Genomic DNA, 20,917 nt, shown 5'->3' with positions numbered 1-20,917 from the left:
CTAAAGACCTTCATTTTATAGGAATCTTTCTAATGACTAATGATGACTCTCCTATCGAATTGGCTTACATGAATGTATAGAAACCAGTCAAAATGAAGTTTTCATAAAGAATATATAGGACTAAAGCTAGCAAAGAGTTGTTTTCAGCGGTCTATCAAGTTTGAGTTTGATTTAAATTAAGGGTCAGGCAAGAAAAAATGAATTATGGAAAGCTGAATCAAAATCTATTATTTCTGAATTTTGAGACGAGAATAGCGAATCTTGGATCGAGATGAAAACAGCAGATTCTGCAGAAAGTAAAAAGCAAATTTAAAGAATCATTCATCTAAGAGAATGAATAGTAATACCAATTAGGAGAAAGCTAATAAATACATTTATTCAATACAACAGTTGATTCACACCGACCAAAAATTATATACTGCAAACAAAACACAAAGTCTTGTATGTCATTAAATTTAATTACATATTCTTCTTTTGGCCCCTGCATAAAACGCAAACTTAATACATAGCAAAACATACCTTAATTTTCATTTTAGCCAATACCCGCCAAAAATAATCTTTTAAACGTCTCGCAAAAAAACGTAAAACTGCCAAAGTAGAAAATTTTGAAACTCAAAGAAATGAAACAGATTTATTTTGAGTCTTTTAGGAAAAAAGATGAAATACGATTGTAAAGTGCACCTTTCAAAATCCCCTCAATGGATCGAGGTTTTTACTATATTACAATATTCTTAATGGAAAATTTTCAAACCGGAATCTGAAAATGGTTACGAAGTTGACTTTCCTAAACCGAAACTAACAAACATTAGGTGACCTCTTGTATAGATTCCTACTTATCGTTTTGTTTGACTTGTCCCGATTAATTTAACATACGACGTTCTTGCTGGCCCAGATAAACACGTGGCCTCGACATGTCCTTCTGATCGCGAGTTTGGTTCAGTTGGCGTGTAGAATACTGGAATACGAATGAAACTTTTTGGCCTGGGAAAAGTAGAAATACTACCCGTTAAAAGCAAGAAGAGACAAAATTAGAAAAGATACGGATCTAGACGGAAGGTCAAAATGACCTGGCATAACAGAGGATGCTGAGAGACTTACTTGATGGCCAATTTGTTGAGCTTCATCGAAAATGGTGGCTTTATCCCACTAAACCTCACCTGAAAATTAGTCAATAGGAAATCAATACACAAATTCAATAACCACTTTAATGAAATTAGAGCTAAAGATTGAGCTTTTTGCGAAATCCTAACATGTCAAAAGGTTAGATTGTAATTTGATTGCAGACCGTTGATGAGTAAGTATATATTTCTAATGTTAATATTAGCTTAGAACGAAAATACACGCTTAATACAATCGCGAAAAGAAATAACTGAGAAAAGCAAATGGGAAATGGCATAGATTTTATGGAAGTCACCATAAATATTCAGACCCTTGTCACTAATATGTTAAAGAGTGGAAATTACGACGGAAATGTTGGCATATGCATTGTGAAAGTTGCTTGCCCAGGATTCACTCAGTTTTGGCAGTAATAATCTATTCCTTGATCTCCAAAGTCTCTTCAAGCTTGCTCATATAATGGGTCCAGAGAGAAAGCTTTCGAAGTTGTCTGATTAATATTAAACTAAAAATATCTATTAACTATTTACAGAATTAAAAGCGTTCTCGGGAAGTAAAATCCCTAATTTTTTAATCGAAGTGTTCTTACAACATGCCTTCGCCTAACATCAACCTAATCTTCAACTTTATAACACGTGTTTCTACAACTAAATATTAATGCATACATTAATGCAACTATATTTATTTGTATGCGCCATCGCAGGATTTTGACAGCAATATTTCTGTTTTCGAGCGTCATTTTAAACGTTGGCCTTAAATAACACAGCTTTTTAATACAATTAAAACATTTACCTTTTGCAATTCTTTGGTATCGTTGCAAAGCTTAAACTGCATCTCAGTTGTGTCTCCGATGCTTGTCATTTTGAAATTCAGAGTGTCGTCCTTGACAAAAATGCCACGGTTTTTCTTTTCAGCTTTTGATCTAAAACACCAAGCAATTAGAATTCCTTCATATAACACAAAGACATGTTTATTTTTGAAAAAGCACACAGAAAATGTTTAGTAAATATAGAGCAAGAGTATTTATAAACAAAACTAAGATTCAAGGAGAACATCGTGCACCCTTGCAACACAATCTTACAATAATGAATAACGTTGCATGACAATCAATTTACCGTTTGAAATGTTACTTTTGAAAATAAATCAAACAAATTTTCATGCTAATGGGGTATAGGCTCTAAGTACTTTCCAGGTGTCCTAAACTAATAAGTTTCTACAAACATTGTCGTAGTTTTTCTGAACTTGTTTAAGTCTGTTTAAGTCTATATTGTTAACTATTTATAAATTCAAAAATTAAAAAACATTAAAAAAGATCAAAAAAATTAAACATATAAATAAAAATAAAAAAATCAAAGAAAATAAAAAAAATAAAAAATTCAAAAACATTAAGAAAATTAAAAAAAGTAAAAAAGATAAAAAAAATTTATAAGAAAATTAAAAATTTTCAAAAAAATTTAAAAAATTTATGTCGTATGTAATGTTTAGGTAATCAATGCTATGCTTTCAAAAATGGTTCTTAAAAATAATTAATTACTTAAGACCGAAGACACTCAAAAAGATCTACATGCTGACTCGGAAATGTTGTCAAAACACTGCCCATAGGAAGTCACTACCCATGTTCACATAATACCACTATTTACCGATGGTTGAGTATGCCAGGCAGTGATGTCTTGACAATTTTTTAAGTGCACAAAATAATTTATAATAGATTATTCTGCATCCAGCATAGATTTTTGGCATCACCAGTACTAGGTCTTGTTTCTCAAATCTATTAACCTGGTAAAACAATCAATTCATTTGAAAAGCTCAGCTTTTCACTGGCTGTATCCAGTGGTGTAGTGCTATCAAAGTAACAAGGGGGGCTCTTGCACAAAATTTTCCAAAACACAATAGCAAAAGTAGGAAATTGCCAAATTTAGGCATTAACAAGGGGGGCTCAGCCCCTCTGAGCCCCCCTAGCTCTACACCCCTGGCTGTATCTATGTCGATTTCCAACAGAATTGACTTCATTTACTTTTGTAGGTATTTCCAGGCGTCTTACTGGTTATGGTTCAAACATTCTGATAACATCTTTTTACGATATCAAACTTAAGAATTCAATTGCTTCTAAATGGACCAAAGCATTTCCAGCAATATATCAACAAGCACTCTATTGGAATAACGATGCATACCTAGCTCCGTCTTCAACTGACTTCGAAGTCTCCTTTGCGCTATTCTCGCTAGACTCATCTGAGTCTTCCGGCGGTTTCAAGATAGGATGAGCTCTACCAACAAGTTTACCATCTTCCTTTGACAGATTTGCTTCGGAAAATACTCCCTGTGTTATGTAGAATGTCTTATTACAAGAAAAAGAACAGGCCTTGCATCACAGGCCCAACTTGTGTTGGGTTCTGCACACATTATTTTATTTCATGCCTTTGCATTTTGCAGAAAGGTTTTTGTCGATATGAAGAAAAACTTAAATTTAATAAAAATTAGCTTCTTCCATCTTCTGGTTTAGCAAATTAAGGAAAAAAGAAACTGTCAATTTTAATAACTATGGATTTGGAATATAATTTTCTACCTAACTTCCTACATGTACAATTACACTGAAAGTCATAATTTCCCAAAAGCGAGGGTTTTGTATAAATGTAGGCCTGTTAGTGGTGAAAACTGCTTTAGTTTAAACTACTTAGACAAGAACTTTTCTGTCGAGCGGCAAAACACTACTGAAGCAAGAAAAGGAACTACTTGGGCAAATGTCCCATGATGGCCAATGCATTGAAAATCACCTCTCTCACTGAGAAAGAACAGTATAAGCCAACGACTACAAAATACAACTGTGTAATATAGTGTTATTGTTGTAGACATACTGGATACTTTGTTATTACTCCGAATGTTTTGTTTCAGTCGATCAATTGAAAACAGTATTAAAGGATTGTTTAACGATTCTGTGAAAATTATATTCGGACTCAGTAACGCAGTCCAGCTCTGATAGTTCCAGGTGCATTAGTGGATAATGAAAAGATCCCTCACCTTCCCTCTAAGTTCAATTCTGGCTTTACCAGTCTCTCCTGTTGCATCGACTGCCACCTATTAGGAAACAACAAACAACAAAATCACCTACTTCTTCGCTGCTTGAAATGATTTCTACTAAGCATCTGAATTTATTTAAGTGAGGAAATTGAAAGAACGCTTTACAAAACATTATAGATTATGAATACTTAAACATGTTCTTTTGAATACTTTTCTGTCAGATTACTTTTAAAAGACACCTTTTCTTAGCAACAACTGACCTGCAAATCCCAAAATTGTGAGTACTCCCCAGAGTCACGGGGCTGAAAAGTCACTTGAATCTACGGGAAGAAAGAATTAACATTAATGATAATTGAGGTCCTTCAATGATAAAGGATCTTTAGAAAAGAGAGTCATACCCTGATCACAGCGATCTTCTTAACAATAATTGTTTCTGTGAATATTGTCAAAGCGAATGCCAAAAGAGTAAGGATTCAGGTGAATGCAATAAAACAGGAAGGAGATAAAGGGGCGTTGGGGTGATTAGATAAGGGTGATGGATGTGCAGTGAATGATGTTTTGACAGAGGCAGAAAAACATTGAGCTAATGGTAGAGATCAGGAGAAGAGAAGGACGAAGACGTGAAAAGACAAATTGCGTGGACAGGGGCAAGGGTTTGCGGGATTACCATGAGATGGAGAATTGATGAATTGGTGCGATTGACGGAGATGTTAATCACTGAAGAAGAAAGTTGATGACAGGACAAATGGCGTAGACAGGGGTATGGGATTGGAGGATAATCGGATGGCGCGAAAGAAATGGCAGAAATTATAAGCTGGTGTGGCTGACAGAGATGTGGATCACACAAGAAAGAATTCGATACTTGGAATTTGATAAGTGATATTTAAGTTTCTTATTTTTATTGGCCCACGTTAGAAAGTGATCAAGTTAGTCTTGGCGCACAGTTTTTCATGTCACAAGATGTACTTGGTTTTAAAATTGTACGGAAAACAGAAACATATCAAAATATAACTTTTGCCTCTTATATTCTTAAATTGACTGCTAAATTTCATCCACAAAACTGGCGGTTTGATTAAGCCCTTTGCGAAATTATTTTAGTCAGTAAGTCCCTACCTTCCTTTCCTTTGTTTACTTAATTATTATACATGTAAATAAGTTATGTTAAACGCTTTTCACATGTAAAATTAAGTAGTTGTTGTAATGTCTTAGGAGCGGGTCGAAAGTAACGCGAGAGGAAGTACGATGAGTTTGCTTGACTGGTAATAATATTGCGGTGCCTAAATCCCAATTTCTTATTGATTGTTGCAGAATCTAGAATTTTTGAAAAATTGTTTTTGGTTGTCTGACCTTCTGTTTCAAAATCTAAAAACAGAGATTTCTGCTACATAAATTTATGTGCTACTTCTTACCGTGGTGATTTCCTTCGGCTGCAGTGTACCTGAGTGTTTTGTGAAACGAAATGCAGTGTAGGTTGTTCGAAAGATATCACCGTTTTCACTCATATCTTTGAAGTATGGCGGAGCAATGGAGCTGAGAACCCATTGCATTGTTAATGAAGAGTTGCTCTCTATCTTCACAAAGCTCTCTGAGTGGAAAATAAAGAAAAAGCAATCCATTGAATTCAGATGATGAAATGATTCTAGAAGCAACCGTCTCTACTAAAAGACCAAACATGTCTTTGATGCATAAGCTCGTAGTAAAATTCGAAAGTATGCGATAATAATTTGTCTATCTCAGCTGTCAATATCCACAAATACAACGCTTGAAGATACGCACCTTGAAATCTATTTACAATGGTGACTGGGAACACAACACTTGTTGGTTCGACCAAAACCAGAGATTTCAGTTTGACCGGCTGCTTGCTTTGCAATGGCGTATGGGACGGATTGAGCGGTGCGAGTCTCTTAGCAACACCAGTGAAGGGCGAGCTGTCCAGTGCTAAGTCTTCCCTTATTTGAACTCGAATGCACTGGGAAGAATACAAAGTGAAGTTGGAGCAAATTCAAGCACAGTTGTCCTATTGCATCGTGCATTCGATTTACACATACTACATTGCTTTGTAATAACAAATCAAACAATATATCAATTATAAACAGCCACAGAACAAAACTAGAGTTGTCAAATCGATTTTCAAGAATATTCAGAACAACATTATCAACATGAAATATACTAGAACATTAAAATATAGGTCTACAATATCATTTTTAAAATAAAGACATCACTCGAGTATGTATATAAGCAAATCATAAACCTCTACGGAATAATACTCAAAGCTGGTATCTTAGTCATTTTTATAAAGAAGAACCCGTAAGTAGCATTAGGAAATATGAAGTAAAAAAGAGAAAACTTTGCATTGCTGTCACGCAAGGCTACCTTTTGGGTGCCTTCACATTGAACGTAAATACATCCACGCCAAGGTAATTCCCCTCCAGTTGACAAAAAAGATGGTTTGGTCGATACAAAAACGATCAACTGACTCCTGAAAAAAGATGTTAACGAAATTAAACGTTGCGAGCACGGCAAAAAGTTTAAACATTTTAAAAATCAAGAATGAATCCAAAATTAAGTGAAAATAAGACCGGAAATAGTTTAATTTGCACATAATGTAAGGCTGGGTCAAACGTAGCTTCCCTTTGGAAGGCCAAATTTTCTCATTTTACTTGATCAAATTGGAGATACAAATCTCAGTCTAGGGAGCTTTGTAGAAAAACATGCACTCTTTCTTGTAAATAGCATCCACACTCACGACACATTTTCTGTCATAAAAAATCAAAGGACCGAAATGCTGAAACAATTCTAGATCGCACTACTTTGCGAACAAACCTTGGAGGAACATTGTCTTTACTTGGCGTTATGATAAGGCTTTGTGCCGGCCAGCTGAATTCAAACCTTTCAAAAGAAAAGTTTTGAGAATAGCCATAAAAAAGAGAAGCATTATGGGAAGTTTGGGGATACTGCAGAAACGTTGGGGGTTTTGGGGCACTGCAGAAAGGTATATTAACCCAGGAGTTTGTTTAAATGCAACTAAGAAATAGGAAAAGAAGCAAAGGAACGAATGGAACAAAGCAATAAATATAAAAGAGCTTTTGTGAAGTTTACATTTGTCAATCTTTTTTTGTTCATCACCATCATTTTGTTCTATAAACCCATTGCAGAACAACGAAAAACTTGACACAATTAATCTCCGTATAAAACTTCATGTGCCTGGAGAAACTGCATTAAATATTTGCTGCACTAGGAATACGAAGTTGATGTTACTCCCCAAATGCTTACTTACCCTAAAGGTTTATCTGAATAATTGATCATTTGTATTCTTGCAGTTGATTTATCTGAAACTGAATCACAGAAAGGCTAATCAAATAGATGGCAAGGTGCTTTGAGGGTTCAATATAGGTAATTTATTGCCATTTCATGCACGAATTATTAGCCACTTTTGTCAATAAATATAAATTGAATAATACTTGAGACCTATTTCTACATCTCTTTATTGTTCGATTTGAGTTCAAACAGAAATTAAAACGAAACCTTGTTCCTTGAAGCCCTCAACATCAATATTATAGCCTACAATGCTAAGCTTTATATTTGTCACAAGTGATGATCGTAAAATCGCAGTAATCAACCTTTCGTTTCATGTATAAAAACAAAACCACGTACCTGTATTCGGTGCCGTTAAGACAATGTGCTCCGGTGAAACAGCCCAAATGTCCTTCTGCATTTCAGAATCAGGGTCTAATGACAAATCTTTAGGCCCGTTCTCACCTTAAACGCAAATTTTAGCGCTAAATTACAAACTAAACCCTTAAGGAAACAAAAATATTAAGTGGCAAAACACATTGATTAACCTCACTGTAAGCGGGTATATTCTTATTTGAAATTAAGGAATAGCTTCAAGGACGGATCGTCACATCAGAGAAATGCACAAAGCGAATTAAACAGTTGAGAACATTAAGCATGAAACTCGGAGAAGCAACATAGAATCGTCCTGTTCTGTACACCGAACAGCGTATACAGCTCTGTCTATACGGTGTAGAGCACTTTATGACAGACCGGTAAACAGTTATTTTAATTACAAAGCGAATTGGATTGAAATTTATGAAGTTTATGGCAAAAAGGCCAAGTTCTTGACGTCATAGAGGAAACAACCGAAAGGAAAGCGATGGCATGGAGAAAAAAATACTAGATTTGATGTTTACGATAGCTGATTATAACTGAAAGACGGGAAGGAACAGCCAGTTGGACGATTCAATTTTTCTGGCCCTTCATGCTTTGTATAAAACATCGATCAAGTACCTCGTCGAGGGGCTTCTTTTGGCAGTGGCCTGGCTGGAGTTTGATTCACTATCAAATCTTTAGGATCGAGTCCTAGTGGTGCTGTTGATGACTGAGTTGAGTGCATATCGGTGGCAGAGGGTCGTAAAACCAAACTGACAACAGTCCTTGAAATCGCACTCACGAAGAAGCTCTCCCAATTAGGAATGTCCGGATACTTAATTTCTGAAAAGCAAACTGGAATATAAACAATTTTGCATATCAGTTGCCCAGTTTACATTAACATGCATTCTACAATTACAAGTCACATTCGGTATTATCCACAAAACAGCTTTTAAATTATTTGAAAATTATTGTTCTAGGTCTCAACTAGTAAAGAAAATGGAAAAAATGCAATTAAAATGTAAAATTAAGCAAACTGAATTTTTCAGTCACTAACCGTTGATTACTTTATCTTCATCCATGAACGGGGCGTCAAATACCAGATTCTGCAACGGTCCTTCCCTCATGATTGGCTTTTGGCTTGTGCTAGTTTTGTTTCTATGAGAAGAATGAGCAATAATATAACAGACATGCCAGATTTTTCTTTTACCTTCACCTTCATTTATTTTTTCAATGACATACGCCAAGGTTATCTCCCATAAAATATTGCCACATTGATCGAGCGGTAATATCTCATTCTGAACTCTCTCCCTTTTCCTCCTTTGTCTTCTCTATATTCCAACATATATGTTTAATCATGAGGCTCGAAGTGGCAACTTAGAACCACCCTGTTTTATACACCAAAAGGGACATTTGCCATATAGATAAAAAACCACATAATGCACATAGATACTGATATGTTATCATCAGTCATCAACAGGGTATTGGTAAGAACTCAGTGATTGTTTTGAGTTCAATCATGCCGTAAGCAATGGTCAACATGCTTTAAAACTCATTAAAGGCTCTTGTGCAGCCGGGATGCTTTGCAACTATATTTTCAAATCCGGCCTAATATCGTACTGCGTGGAAAAACAAAATACAGCATATTTCTTCTCATGTAAGAAAACAGCTACCACAAAGCATACAGGTTGCTCAAGAGCCTATCAAAAGTGGGGTGCAGGATTAACGTGGCACAGCAACTAAGATATAAATAAAACAAATAAACAGAAGCTAGTTGCCTAAAAAAATGAAGTGATCACTTTAGACAAGATTTGTAGCAATATTTAGCGCAGTAGCGATTTTCAGGGGCGGAAAACTTCAAATCGAAACAGGCATTTCTGAAGAAAGAGGTCAATTTACACGAGAAATGGTGAAAGGCAAGGAGACTTACTTTCTGTATAGCTGTCTTAAAGATTCATCACCACTGAAAACAGCTAAAAAGGCAGCTGCTGATGGCTTAACGCTCGCTGTTTGTAGTACAGAATCTGTTGCTTGGATTACGATCACAAGTTGCTGATAACAGAAAATATTGATAATTTACTTGTGAGCTGTTTTTCTCAAATGAGAAAGCAACGATGGGGAAATTGAGAAAATACAGTGTCAATTTTGCTGGGAAAGTGGCAACGAGTCCTAAGGGCAAATGACACGTTCACAGAACATTGTACAGCAACTTACAACATGATAAAGATCAAAGATAATAAAACAAAATGATCTTAATGACTGTACAACGCATTACATAGAAATGCAGGTGCAAGAAGTTTTAGATACGCATTGGCAACATATCCCATTAGGTTTTGGCCTCTTTTAACCAGAGCCTCTTACCCATTAGTACATGGACCAGATAAGAGTACAGAATGAGCAATAAAACATGCCACTTTTGGAGTAGTCCTTCTTTAGGTTGGAAATGGTTCGTCCTAGTAATCTAGTCCAAATTGGGCTTAAAATAAAGCTTACAGCGTGTGAAAGGAGAAATGCTGTAATCTGTCAAGGCAAAGAAAGGAATCTTGACTGTTATGCGACCTACCTTGGAACATTTTTCGAGAAGAACGAAGTCATTAGGGGCAATGCTAATATGGCTGCTTGGGTATAACTTTCGCTTACTGACATCTGGATAAAAAATCATCAATCATTAGGAAGAAAAAACATCAAGTACAAAAAAGATGCGCTTGTTTGCAATTTCATAAGAGACTATCGAAAAAGCAATGTTTGTAGAAAAGTTAAGCTCAAGAGAGAAAAGTGATTGGTGTTGGGTGATTGGTGTTGGGTGATTGGTGTTGGGTGATTGGTGTTGGGTGATTGGTGTTGGGTGATTGGTGTTGGGTAATTGGTGTTGGGTGATTGGTGTTGGGTGATTGGTGTTGGGTGATTGGTGTTGGGTGATTGGCGTTGCTTGATACAATTTCAGATAACTGAATGGCCTTCACAATTTCTGTTATTGAAACCAACGAAACCTAGATTGGAACTGGATACGCAACATAGGCTTCTATTACATGTGGTAACTTAGACTCCATATGAACAAAAAAAACATACCAGAATAACAGACAATCTTGACAAATGCAGCTCTGTTGCCAACATTTTGAAGAGAAAGGTTTACAATGTTCTGCTTCCCTGCATACACCTGTAAAAACAATATTTAGAATTTGCATTTCCTACTGCTAGATACTGTAGAAGACAATCGCCTCACTTATCCTATCCCCGAGGAAGCCTTTTTTAACAGCCGTGAATAGTAAAGCAACATAGTGGGTCCAAATTATATGATGCTGAATCCTGAGTGCGGTACAACCCATATTTGTCTTGTTACCATAGAAAATTGTTTTGCATCTTATAGGTACCGATCTGGGTCTGGTATTTATACTGAACCGGTGGGTGAATCGATTAAACCGAATTCACCTCCTATAACATACTCCAATGAACACTGATAACTTACTAAAGATCCGGTTCAAAGAGAAGCTAGTAACTTGAACGCGAGTCAGATATATCTTTTAGCGTTAATAAGTTTCCCTATTCTCAATAAATTAATGAGTAAAGCAAATTTATTACAGGAATGGAAAGAGATTTCAGTTGTTCTTGACTAAAGATACTTGTACGCGTATTCTTAATATACACTGGATATACAAAGCTACCACCTCACAACAGGCAGGGAACGGTGACGAGCGAGCGTCAGGCAATGGGTGCACAAACGGCCTAGAAGATAGATTAATCGATACAATGCTACAAACGGAACGTTCTACGGATCAAAACAATAAGATTACCTCGCCAGCATCAATCCAGTAATTGTCCCCCACTTTCTGAGCGTTAGTCAACTGCAGTTTACTACAACCACCATACCCATGCAGGGGGATCTACATAACAAAATAGTTCAAATTTATAGATTATTGAACCTGCTTAGAGTCTTTTATATTTGGGAAACTAATGTATTTGTAAAGTAATACAGCTTACAAAACATGAGATCAATTAAAATATTGGATTGTGACAATGATAAATGTATAATGGCACTAATTTGCACATCGTGACATTTTTTCAATAAAGAAAAAACAGAAACATATATTCTGAACCAAAATAGGTATATGATCATATTATCGAATTATATTATCAAATTAAACCATCCAAGGACATCTGCGAATACTTGATTTTCTAATTCTGCCAGTTGCAACCTTTTGCATAAAATAAGGTCAATAAACTGTAAAAGCAGCTCAAAAGTCAAGTCATGGCAACAGACTCAAATTGAGCCTGTGCCATTAATGAAATAGGAATTTTATAATTAGCCTCTATATCACGTGATTAATGACGTACTTGATTGTGCACATTATCATTTTTTTGCAAATCTGAATATCGAATTATAAGGGAACTTGGTCTGTAAATTCTTTATAGATACACTGAGAGGCCATCGTGGAATTATTACTTCGGTATCTGGCGCTACTTTTAGAAGACGGTCAAAATGTAAATCAACAATGGGGCGTATTATTGTAGGAAAATGCTCATATGTAGTCCTGGTCTAATAAGCCCAAATCAAAACAGAGTCAAAGAATTTGTCCATATGATTTGAACAGAACAATCATTTCTACAAAAGAAATGTAATTGCAAAAATTAAATGGCCTGTTTGATGATGCTTCTACCTGATTAACATGCCACATGATATTGCAACTAGCATTTTTGGAAAAATTGGATATCTTGACCTTTCAATTAAATTTGCAAAAGGAATACACAGTAAATACGTTGAGGATCTTCAGTACCATAAATTTTGGTCCATCACCGGTAGGTCGAATGACCAAAGAGCTGGATATCATACCAAATGTGGATGGAACAAAAAGCACGTGTACAGGGACCTCGCTCTGGAAGTAAATAAGGGTCAAAGAATCAAGTTATCGTTTGTCTTAGAAAAAGATTTACATTGCTGAGAAAAATGATTCCACCTAAATAGGGCCAAGAAAAATAACTTTCTTACTCTTATCTGGTTTCAAGAACAATTGATTCTCTTTTACCAATCCGTATCTAATTTGTTCCTGTACCTAATTATCTAATCTTATCTAATTTGAAAAATTCTCCAGTCTTATTAAAAGTTCTTAGCTAACAATTTATATTTATTTGGTTTTATCAGATACAAATGTGGTAAATAAAACGTAGATCTGTGAAAAGCGAAGAATTTAAATCCAAGAAAAATAAAATTTATATAAAATGTAGAATTTTTATATTGTTTTGGCAGATGTTGATACAGTGCTGGTGAAGTGCAATATTCATTTGAAAAATTCTCCACAGAAAGATTTGTTCGCATAGTGAAAAAGACATTTCAACATGTTTTGCTGTTTTTTGTCTTTATGAAATACCTTGTGGCTACGATGGCTTAAAATTCAAATTATTCACCTGAGGTTTCAACGTGACTTCGTGGCTGTTTTCCGCTCTTTTCTTGAAATCAAAGGTATTTTGAACCTGTTAAAAGAAAGAAAATCATAAAATGTCACAGCCTCGTGAGTCTTCCATGGCAGCGTACAATCCAAATTGTTTAAATACACCCATGCTTTTTAGTGATTTAGATAGCAAAGATGTGAATAGAACTCATACCTGAAAATCCGAATGACCACCTTCAACTGAAATGCACATATTCAGATCTTGTTTCAATGAATTGTTCCTCAAGTACGCCCTCTGCTGCCTAAAATAACAGCAGAAATTGAAATTTATTAAGCAAATGCAAAACGTAACTACTTACTTCACTATGGTGCCAAAAGCAGAGTCTCCTGCGATTTCGATAATCTTAACCAAAGTATCTTTGCATTGGAAACTTCTTTCAAGCCCCTTAAAGATTCACTGCTAACAATGAGCCTCTGCGCAGGTGACCAAACAATTGCGGTAAACTACTAGGGAAATTCCTGCGCAGCGCAATGGCTCGAAGTGACCAATGAGTCTTCAAAGAATATGTGTACTTTAACGATTGCGTTTCCTTTCTGAAATGCTAAATAACGCTGGTGCAGTCAATAATTCAGGGCTTTATGTCCTGTTTCTTTGCCGAGAACATAGCTCGTAATAACAATGGCAGCACTTTCCCTAGTCTCGTAATAACAAACAACTAACACGGAGAAACAATTACACCACAAGAGGAGACATACAAATACATTGAAACACAGTGACAATTTCTATAGCATCAAAACAACGGTAATAAATTTACAATGTGTTTAGAAATATAAAAAAAGAAAAAAGAAATATGATAAATCTGTTAACGTTAGATAGACAAAAGTAAGACAAATGAATCATTCAAAATGTTTAAGATGTTGCAGTTAGAAATTTTGGATCCAAGTCAAATTAAAACTTTCACGTCAATTATAGATAATCAGCAAACATTGAGCACCTGAAGAATGGCATAGTTATATCTCCGCTTGACTAAAATTTCATACTGAGATCAGCTATTAATGAGTCACAAGTCCAAAAGCAGCCATACCTTGCATTGATAAATATGAAAAAAATGACAAAGAAGCAACGGCATGGCATTATAAGACAACTGCAAAATCAACATACACTGATCTTCCAATTGGCACTCCAGCCCAGCACAAAACTGGCTTACTGCAAAGTAGCACTGGTCTGAAAGACAAGATAGAGTGGAAAATAAGAAGTCGAAGAAAATTGACAGTTTGATAGACAGGCTTCAGTATTATACGTGTCATATTATTCGTATTATTAACGTCAAAGGAAAATAAACATAATGTTAAAAGGATGACCATCAAAAGCTTGTAAGATGGGTTTAAATCTTGACACTAAATGTTGACAACCTTGAATTCATTCGACTTTGTAGTGGATAAATTGATCTACGTCCTATTTGCTATGATAAAATGTAGCCAGATACTAAATCCATTCAGCCCAAAGTTGTAATACTCTAATATACTACACTTAGTAATGCATGTAGTATACATATGTTTCTAAGTAGGATAGTTTCTAAAGTGCAACAGAAATTGATTCTAGTCTTTCACAACAGATTAAGGAAAACACCTTTCAGAAACACCAAGCTGTTACAATCAAGTATCGTACTTGTACCTATTGAGAATATGATTTCCAGCTATCTGGAGGGAGATTTCAAAATATCTTGTATTATGTCATGATGACCCTATCACAGTCAATTAAGCCTGTGACAGACATCCACTCAAAGATTAAAACAATCTCAATTTGCAAAACTCTATAGTTGAATGACCCCCTGTTCTGCTGGGACACTTACGGTTCATCCTTTTCTTTGACTGGCTTTGGTGCAGTTGCTGTACCACGAAGGACAACTTCATATTGAGGACCATCTGGGTGCACTGACACCAAAAGAAAGCTGGAAGTAGTAAGATAAGCTATGAGTTGTTTTTGTTCATGGGAAACAAGAAATTGATTTTTGTTATTAATAGCAGTTCCTGAATACAAAGATTCCACCAGGCTACTTAAGCTTGAATTTGAATGTACAGCCACAGACTTGCAAAATTTGTTATTTTTTCTAAAAGGGTAATAAAACTTGTTGTAATATAGTTGACCAGTGATATCAAAAATAATTTAGTTTCCAATTTTTACTAAAATGAAATTTTGGAATGTGAACTTCTTGCGATTAATGGAGGGAAACTTTCTGATTTGGAATACCAAAAAAATTGGGGTTCAGTTTATCGAAAATCAACCAAAAATAGTTTCATGTTTTCTTTGTTTCTTCAATATTCATTTTTTTTGTTGGTACTGGAAGTATGTTGTTCAGGATCACAAAAGCACACAAAATAATAAGAGCTCTAAATATAACAGAAAAACTCACCTCTCAACTGTTATGCTATTGACGGACATAAAATGGACAAATACTTCTGTACTCTAAGACAAAGAAAGTAAAGTGTTTTGTTAATACTTTTGGAAAATGATAATTTTGTGAGAATAGAGTTGAGCAAACAGGCTCTGAGACAAAAGACAGTCGAAGTTTAGAATATGAGTCATGCGCAGCAACAGGGCAGTGGCATGGAAAGCATTCGACGTTGGTATGACAATTCAGAAAACATATGAACGAGTTCCCTTTGGGAAGAGACATAACATCTTAATGTCTTTTGAGAGGTTAGGTGGAAACTAAAATATCTGAGCTAGAGTAAGAAATCCAATGCACTTTCAAGATGGTTGGAATCTATTCAAAACATCTCTTCAATAAATATTATCGATACATTTAGCTGAGAGGAGTGTCAATGATGCATCAATGATATCAGACATTTTCCATACCTCACCAGGTGCCAACAAGACTTTATCCGGGACGACACTGAAAAGATCAGTGAATGTAGAAACTTGAAGATGAATCTCCAAGGAAATATTCCCAGCATTTCGAAATGGGATACCACGACTGACACGCTGGCCCTCTTGGGCTGATATTGAAATGGCCTAAATTTGAAATTCATATCACGACTAAATGGGTTGCAAATACTAAGTCTGCATGGCAAAACTGACACGAAAACTATTATAATGCTTTTAGATGTTAATTTTAATATTACGTGCATGGTAGTGTTTAGAGCTTTAAAAGTTCAATTGTACTGAGGTATCTTCCCAGAAACCATCGCAACAAATATGGCCTACACTGGCTCAAAAGTTTAAGTGAATATGTGTAATTTGATATATCGTACGAATAAGGGAAACAAACTATTCACTTTCTATACCTGCAGGATTCATGAATTCTCTTGTCAATAATTCATAAGATTGCTTTCTCACTATCTATAGGCCCTTGCATTCCTCAGCTAAAGCAATACCGCGGATGAATGCGAGGTGCAAAGGAATTGTACAGAAATTTCCAATTAAAGATAATGCCAAACAACATTTAGATATCAATTATTAGATAGCACATACAGTACTAACCTGCAGTGACCGAGGAGCATGCAGCCTAGCTATGCCCACGAACGCCTTTAGCAAAAGACTACCAACAACAGCGCCTTTGAAGAAAGAAAATCGTAATACAGTAGGATCTGATGAAAATTGTTCAGGCAAAAGAATGACCATGGGGCTTTGGGGGTCCGAAGGCATTTGGAAAGTTTCAAGAGAAATGCAAAACAGTTATTAGGGGTTCGAGTTATTGGGGTTCAGATTACTTGGGTTTCGAGCAACAAGGGATTCGAGCAAAGCGATTCTGCTACAATTACATATCTAAAATTCGTATTACAATTTCCCTCATTTGAAAAGTTCATGACACTTTTGTATTTGTTAATTAGACTTGCAGAGATTCAACATAACAACGTAAGAATGCACGTATAATCTGTGAAAGTTCCTTTATAGTTTGAAAACATGAAACTTCTTTGCGAAATAACCTAGTAAATAAGATTTTACCATCCCATTAATGATAAAAATCCTAAGAATTGCATCTATGAAGCAAATCGTAAACAGAAAAAGACGGGTCGCTACAGAATCGTTGTCAAAAGCATCACGTCCACATTGACCATGGTATAAGAACAAACAAAGAGCAATGCTCTTTTATCGCAGCTATTACGAGACAATATAAACATTACCTCAGGAGCAAGGTATTGAGCTGAATTGATAAGCAAAAAGCCAACATACCATTCCCTTTACTGTCAATCTCGATATCAACACGTGCCGAGAATTCATTACGGGGACCAAGTTTCTCTGGAAAACCTTAAAAAGAATCAATTTTGTTATTTAAAATTCTGTAGGGCTTTATCATTCTTAAACTCAAGTGGGTGCGGGATAAGATTTAAGGGAAGAAAAATTTAAATTCAATAAATATAATATTTTTCTACCACGACAAAGGATCACACTAGAAACTATGCAAGGCTTTTTAAATTTCATTTGAAAAAGGGCGAAGACAATGGGTCACACTTTGTTTACAATGAATACGCACGAGGAAAGAAACTTTCCAGATACAGAGTTGTTTCGCACATACAAACTAGCTAGCACTTTGAAACTAGACAGTTCATACAAAGACATGGTGCATTGTGTTGGAGCATCTGAGACAAAAGGGTACGTGTGGCAGATACTATTAAGTTTTTAATTACCAGGCATATTTTTGTGATAATTTCACAATCGGCCCTTAAAAGGAAATCTATCACTACAACAGAAACAAGACAGTGTATTGAACGAAGATAAGAAAGCTTGCATATATGGTATTTAGTTAAATTTATTGTATTTCGATCAGTTCTGGAGAAAAAAAGCCGAAATGCAGATACCTTTTGGGTATACAATGATAAAGGTATTAAGAAGTAAAGCAAGTAAAAATACGAAGTTTGAAAAAGAAAACGAAAAAAGAGGCGCACCAAAAACAAGAAAACAACAAGTAACTGTCATTCGTTATATATATCTTCATTGCTTGGCTAATGAAGTATATATTTTAATTACTCTAATAGACTAGACAAGGAAAAGCTCAGTAAATAATAAAGCCGAAAAGCAGTTTGCCTACCACGATCTTGATACTCTGGGGCTTTGAATTGTATCCATGTAACTTCCGGCTCGAATGTTTTCCCCTGGACCAGAAAAAGAAAGTGATTCAAAATTCGCCATGCACAAAAAGACTCTTTTATTATGGAAATCTGAATAAACAACCATGGGAATGCTTGCTGTGTGAGATCAAGGGTGTGTCTATCCCAACATACAGATGGGTACCCATTTTTAACATCCATCGAAATTTTCACCTATGGGGGCACGCTGGAGTCTTATTTTGAGAAGGTGGATGTTCATAGAGGTAAACAGTTTCCGCAAAATTTTTCAAGATGGAGGTTCATGACACCTAAGCAACAATTCTACAAAATTCTGACCGACTACCAAAACTTACAGATTTCCAGGATTTGGAGCTCGGGGGCTGAAGCTTCTCCCCCCCACCCCCACCCACTTCAAGCCACCAAACTTTTAGACACTAGATTTGGACTGACACCAAAAATGTAATTCTTTTGTCTAAATGATAGTACTATCTACCTGCAGTTTATGAAGGTTGATGAAAAAAGTTGTCATACAGGTCTTACCATAAGTGCCTTCGGGTATAGAGTTTAACTAGAAGCTTTGTTTTATGTTATATCTAAGATAGATTTGAAGAAAGAAGAAGGAATATGGAAATTCCTACCATTTGTTTGCCACCAGGTAATATGACGTTCAAGACTGCAGCATTGAGACCTTCCGTTTCAGCACTCTGGTTTGGCATTGAAGATCCAATCGGCGTCATGTCTGAATCGACGAATGCGAAGCTTCGAAATTTACTCGAAATCTAAGTAAGAAAATAGGAAGTAGGGCAATTATCAACGCACAAAATAGATTTTCATGGCTATGACGTCATCATAAAGATAGATCAACAGTTAGCTAGGCGCCAAAGAAGGTCTTAAATTAGTTAGCTTGGCTAGATGCAGTATTGATAAAGATAAACATGAAACCTACACCTGATATGACCAGTTTCAATGGTATGTCCGCTCTTCCTCTGTTCAATAATTTAATTGCTCTGGTCCGGCTTATACCACCAGGCATCTCGCCGAAATCAATCACTCCACCGTCCTCTTGAAACATCTAGAAAGAATCGCGTATCTATTTAGCGGTGGAAAATGAGGAACAAGTGTATTTCAAAAATTGGGCGGGATGTAATAGACTGGGTATTGGAGTAGGTACAAAACAAAAATGATTCAAGTAGTCAAAGCTTTAAAAAGCCTTTTAAACCTATAAAATCATTAAATAGGCAGCTAAACAATGGCAGTTTGGTATGCTGAGATAGGCTCGACGCAATCCTTTATATAGAGACTCTTTTGTTCCATGCTGCAAACGTTAAGCCACACACCTCAATATTTGGAGCCTCGGCGATTCCTTCGATGTGAACATCGTTTGGAAACAATTCATCTTCAGACAGAATGGAATCATCTGTTACAACCGGGCTGGCTATTAAATTCAGTTTTGCCATATAAACACCGGCGTGTTCAGCAAGAAATGTAACCTGCAAACAAAGAAAGTGAATGAAAACTTTGAAGTGAAAAGAAAGATTTGATAAACTCTTTTTATGAAAAAAATGCACCTTGAAAGACATTTTGGAGACTCGATTTCCCAAAAACGCAACTTAAAAACATGTCCAGTCTCAGACAAAAAATTAGAAGAAAAACATTTTCACTTTTTAAAAAAATGTTCTTCCTTGTAAAAAACCAAGGAGATTTTTGATCAGCAAATCAACCCTATTTCTGAAAGTAAGATGCAAAACTGGCCTTAGAAATAATTTTTTGCATGCAAAAGTAGGAAAACCATGTTGAAAAACAAAAACTAAGAAAATCTGAACCTCGTATTATTTAAAAACAAGGACATCGAGTCACAAGTACAAAAACAATAAATGTTGTTTGGCTGTTTCCTGGAAAAGTAAATCTGGACCACGCTGCTATAGCCCATAAGACTGATTTCTGAGATTGTCAATCTTTTAAAACAGACAGCTAATCATACAATTAATTGCTTTGTCAATGGGGTTGTGATGTAGGGGTGTACCGGATCAGGATTTTCAGAATCCAGCCGGAACCGGATTTACCGGATTTCTTCGTGGAATATCCGGCCGGATTCTACCGGATAATCTGACCATTTATAGAATTTTCAGTAATAAAAAGTTTTGAGCCACTTTGCGAAAAAATGTATAGCGAGAAGATCAAAGAGACCTATTCAGGGTTGCCAGATTGAATTTACAAACGAAGGCTAGACTGGTGAGCAATTTAAGCCAAAATGCTCATAAAAAGGCCAAATCAAAAACTCTCTCGAGAATCCATCAAGCAGGCACTGGTTATATTTCTACGCTTGTGCCTGTTAGATAATTTCTTAACTTTGATAAGAATCTTACTTTTTTCCAAAACCCTTTGCTAATATCAAGATAATATTTAGGTTAGGTGATAAAATTTGAAATTTGGTTAACACTTTGTAGTTAACTACTAATTATTCTATGAATGTAGTAATTGCTTATTAATTTTGGACGTCTGCTGAAAAGGCCAACAAGGTCAAATTTAAGTAGTAAGCAAATAACAATTTTTCCAGGCAATCTAAATCTAAAAACCAAAAATGAAAAATTTGGCCTAAAAAGCCGATCTGGCAACCCTGGACCAAATTTGTGAATTATATCATCCAGTCTTCCTGTTTCGTGATGACGAGCACTTTCATTTCAAATCTGTTTTCAAGG

At 35.7% G+C, this 20,917-nt stretch overlaps 1 protein-coding gene across 3 annotated transcripts in view; it reads right to left on the bottom strand.

Annotated features, from left to right (window-relative positions):
- Positions 1 to 308: 308 nt before the first annotated feature.
- The window catches only part of LOC135691023 (uncharacterized), a 40,534-nt gene continuing 19,925 nt past the window's right edge, over positions 309 to 20,917 (bottom strand). For all 3 annotated transcript variants that reach the window (XM_065208745.2, XM_065208747.2, XM_065208746.2), the window contains exons 20-50: positions 19,556 to 19,708; positions 19,165 to 19,290; positions 18,857 to 18,997; positions 18,200 to 18,263; positions 17,344 to 17,418; positions 16,651 to 16,724; positions 16,027 to 16,182; positions 15,581 to 15,633; positions 15,020 to 15,118; positions 14,329 to 14,391; positions 13,381 to 13,468; positions 13,183 to 13,248; positions 12,555 to 12,653; positions 11,574 to 11,663; positions 10,852 to 10,939; positions 10,346 to 10,428; positions 9,713 to 9,834; positions 8,840 to 8,940; positions 8,422 to 8,625; positions 7,786 to 7,890; positions 7,409 to 7,466; positions 6,955 to 7,020; positions 6,505 to 6,610; positions 5,908 to 6,100; positions 5,541 to 5,716; positions 4,392 to 4,451; positions 4,132 to 4,188; positions 3,288 to 3,433; positions 1,909 to 2,038; positions 1,099 to 1,157; positions 309 to 981 (exon numbers count right to left, since the gene is read on the bottom strand). In XM_065208745.2, the coding sequence (XP_065064817.2) occupies positions 834 to 981; positions 1,099 to 1,157; positions 1,909 to 2,038; positions 3,288 to 3,433; positions 4,132 to 4,188; positions 4,392 to 4,451; positions 5,541 to 5,716; positions 5,908 to 6,100; positions 6,505 to 6,610; positions 6,955 to 7,020; positions 7,409 to 7,466; positions 7,786 to 7,890; positions 8,422 to 8,625; positions 8,840 to 8,940; positions 9,713 to 9,834; positions 10,346 to 10,428; positions 10,852 to 10,939; positions 11,574 to 11,663; positions 12,555 to 12,653; positions 13,183 to 13,248; positions 13,381 to 13,468; positions 14,329 to 14,391; positions 15,020 to 15,118; positions 15,581 to 15,633; positions 16,027 to 16,182; positions 16,651 to 16,724; positions 17,344 to 17,418; positions 18,200 to 18,263; positions 18,857 to 18,997; positions 19,165 to 19,290; positions 19,556 to 19,708 (3,249 nt within the window). In that variant the 3' untranslated portion in view covers positions 309 to 833. The remainder of the gene's footprint in view (positions 982 to 1,098; positions 1,158 to 1,908; positions 2,039 to 3,287; positions 3,434 to 4,131; positions 4,189 to 4,391; positions 4,452 to 5,540; positions 5,717 to 5,907; positions 6,101 to 6,504; positions 6,611 to 6,954; positions 7,021 to 7,408; positions 7,467 to 7,785; positions 7,891 to 8,421; positions 8,626 to 8,839; positions 8,941 to 9,712; positions 9,835 to 10,345; positions 10,429 to 10,851; positions 10,940 to 11,573; positions 11,664 to 12,554; positions 12,654 to 13,182; positions 13,249 to 13,380; positions 13,469 to 14,328; positions 14,392 to 15,019; positions 15,119 to 15,580; positions 15,634 to 16,026; positions 16,183 to 16,650; positions 16,725 to 17,343; positions 17,419 to 18,199; positions 18,264 to 18,856; positions 18,998 to 19,164; positions 19,291 to 19,555; positions 19,709 to 20,917) is intronic.

This window comes from Rhopilema esculentum, chromosome 4, assembly GCF_057945365.1.
Source record: "Rhopilema esculentum isolate cy_ngs chromosome 4, ASM5794536v1, whole genome shotgun sequence".
Lineage (NCBI taxonomy): Eukaryota > Metazoa > Cnidaria > Scyphozoa > Rhizostomeae > Rhizostomatidae > Rhopilema > Rhopilema esculentum.
This window is presented reverse-complemented; position numbering and strand designations above follow the sequence as displayed.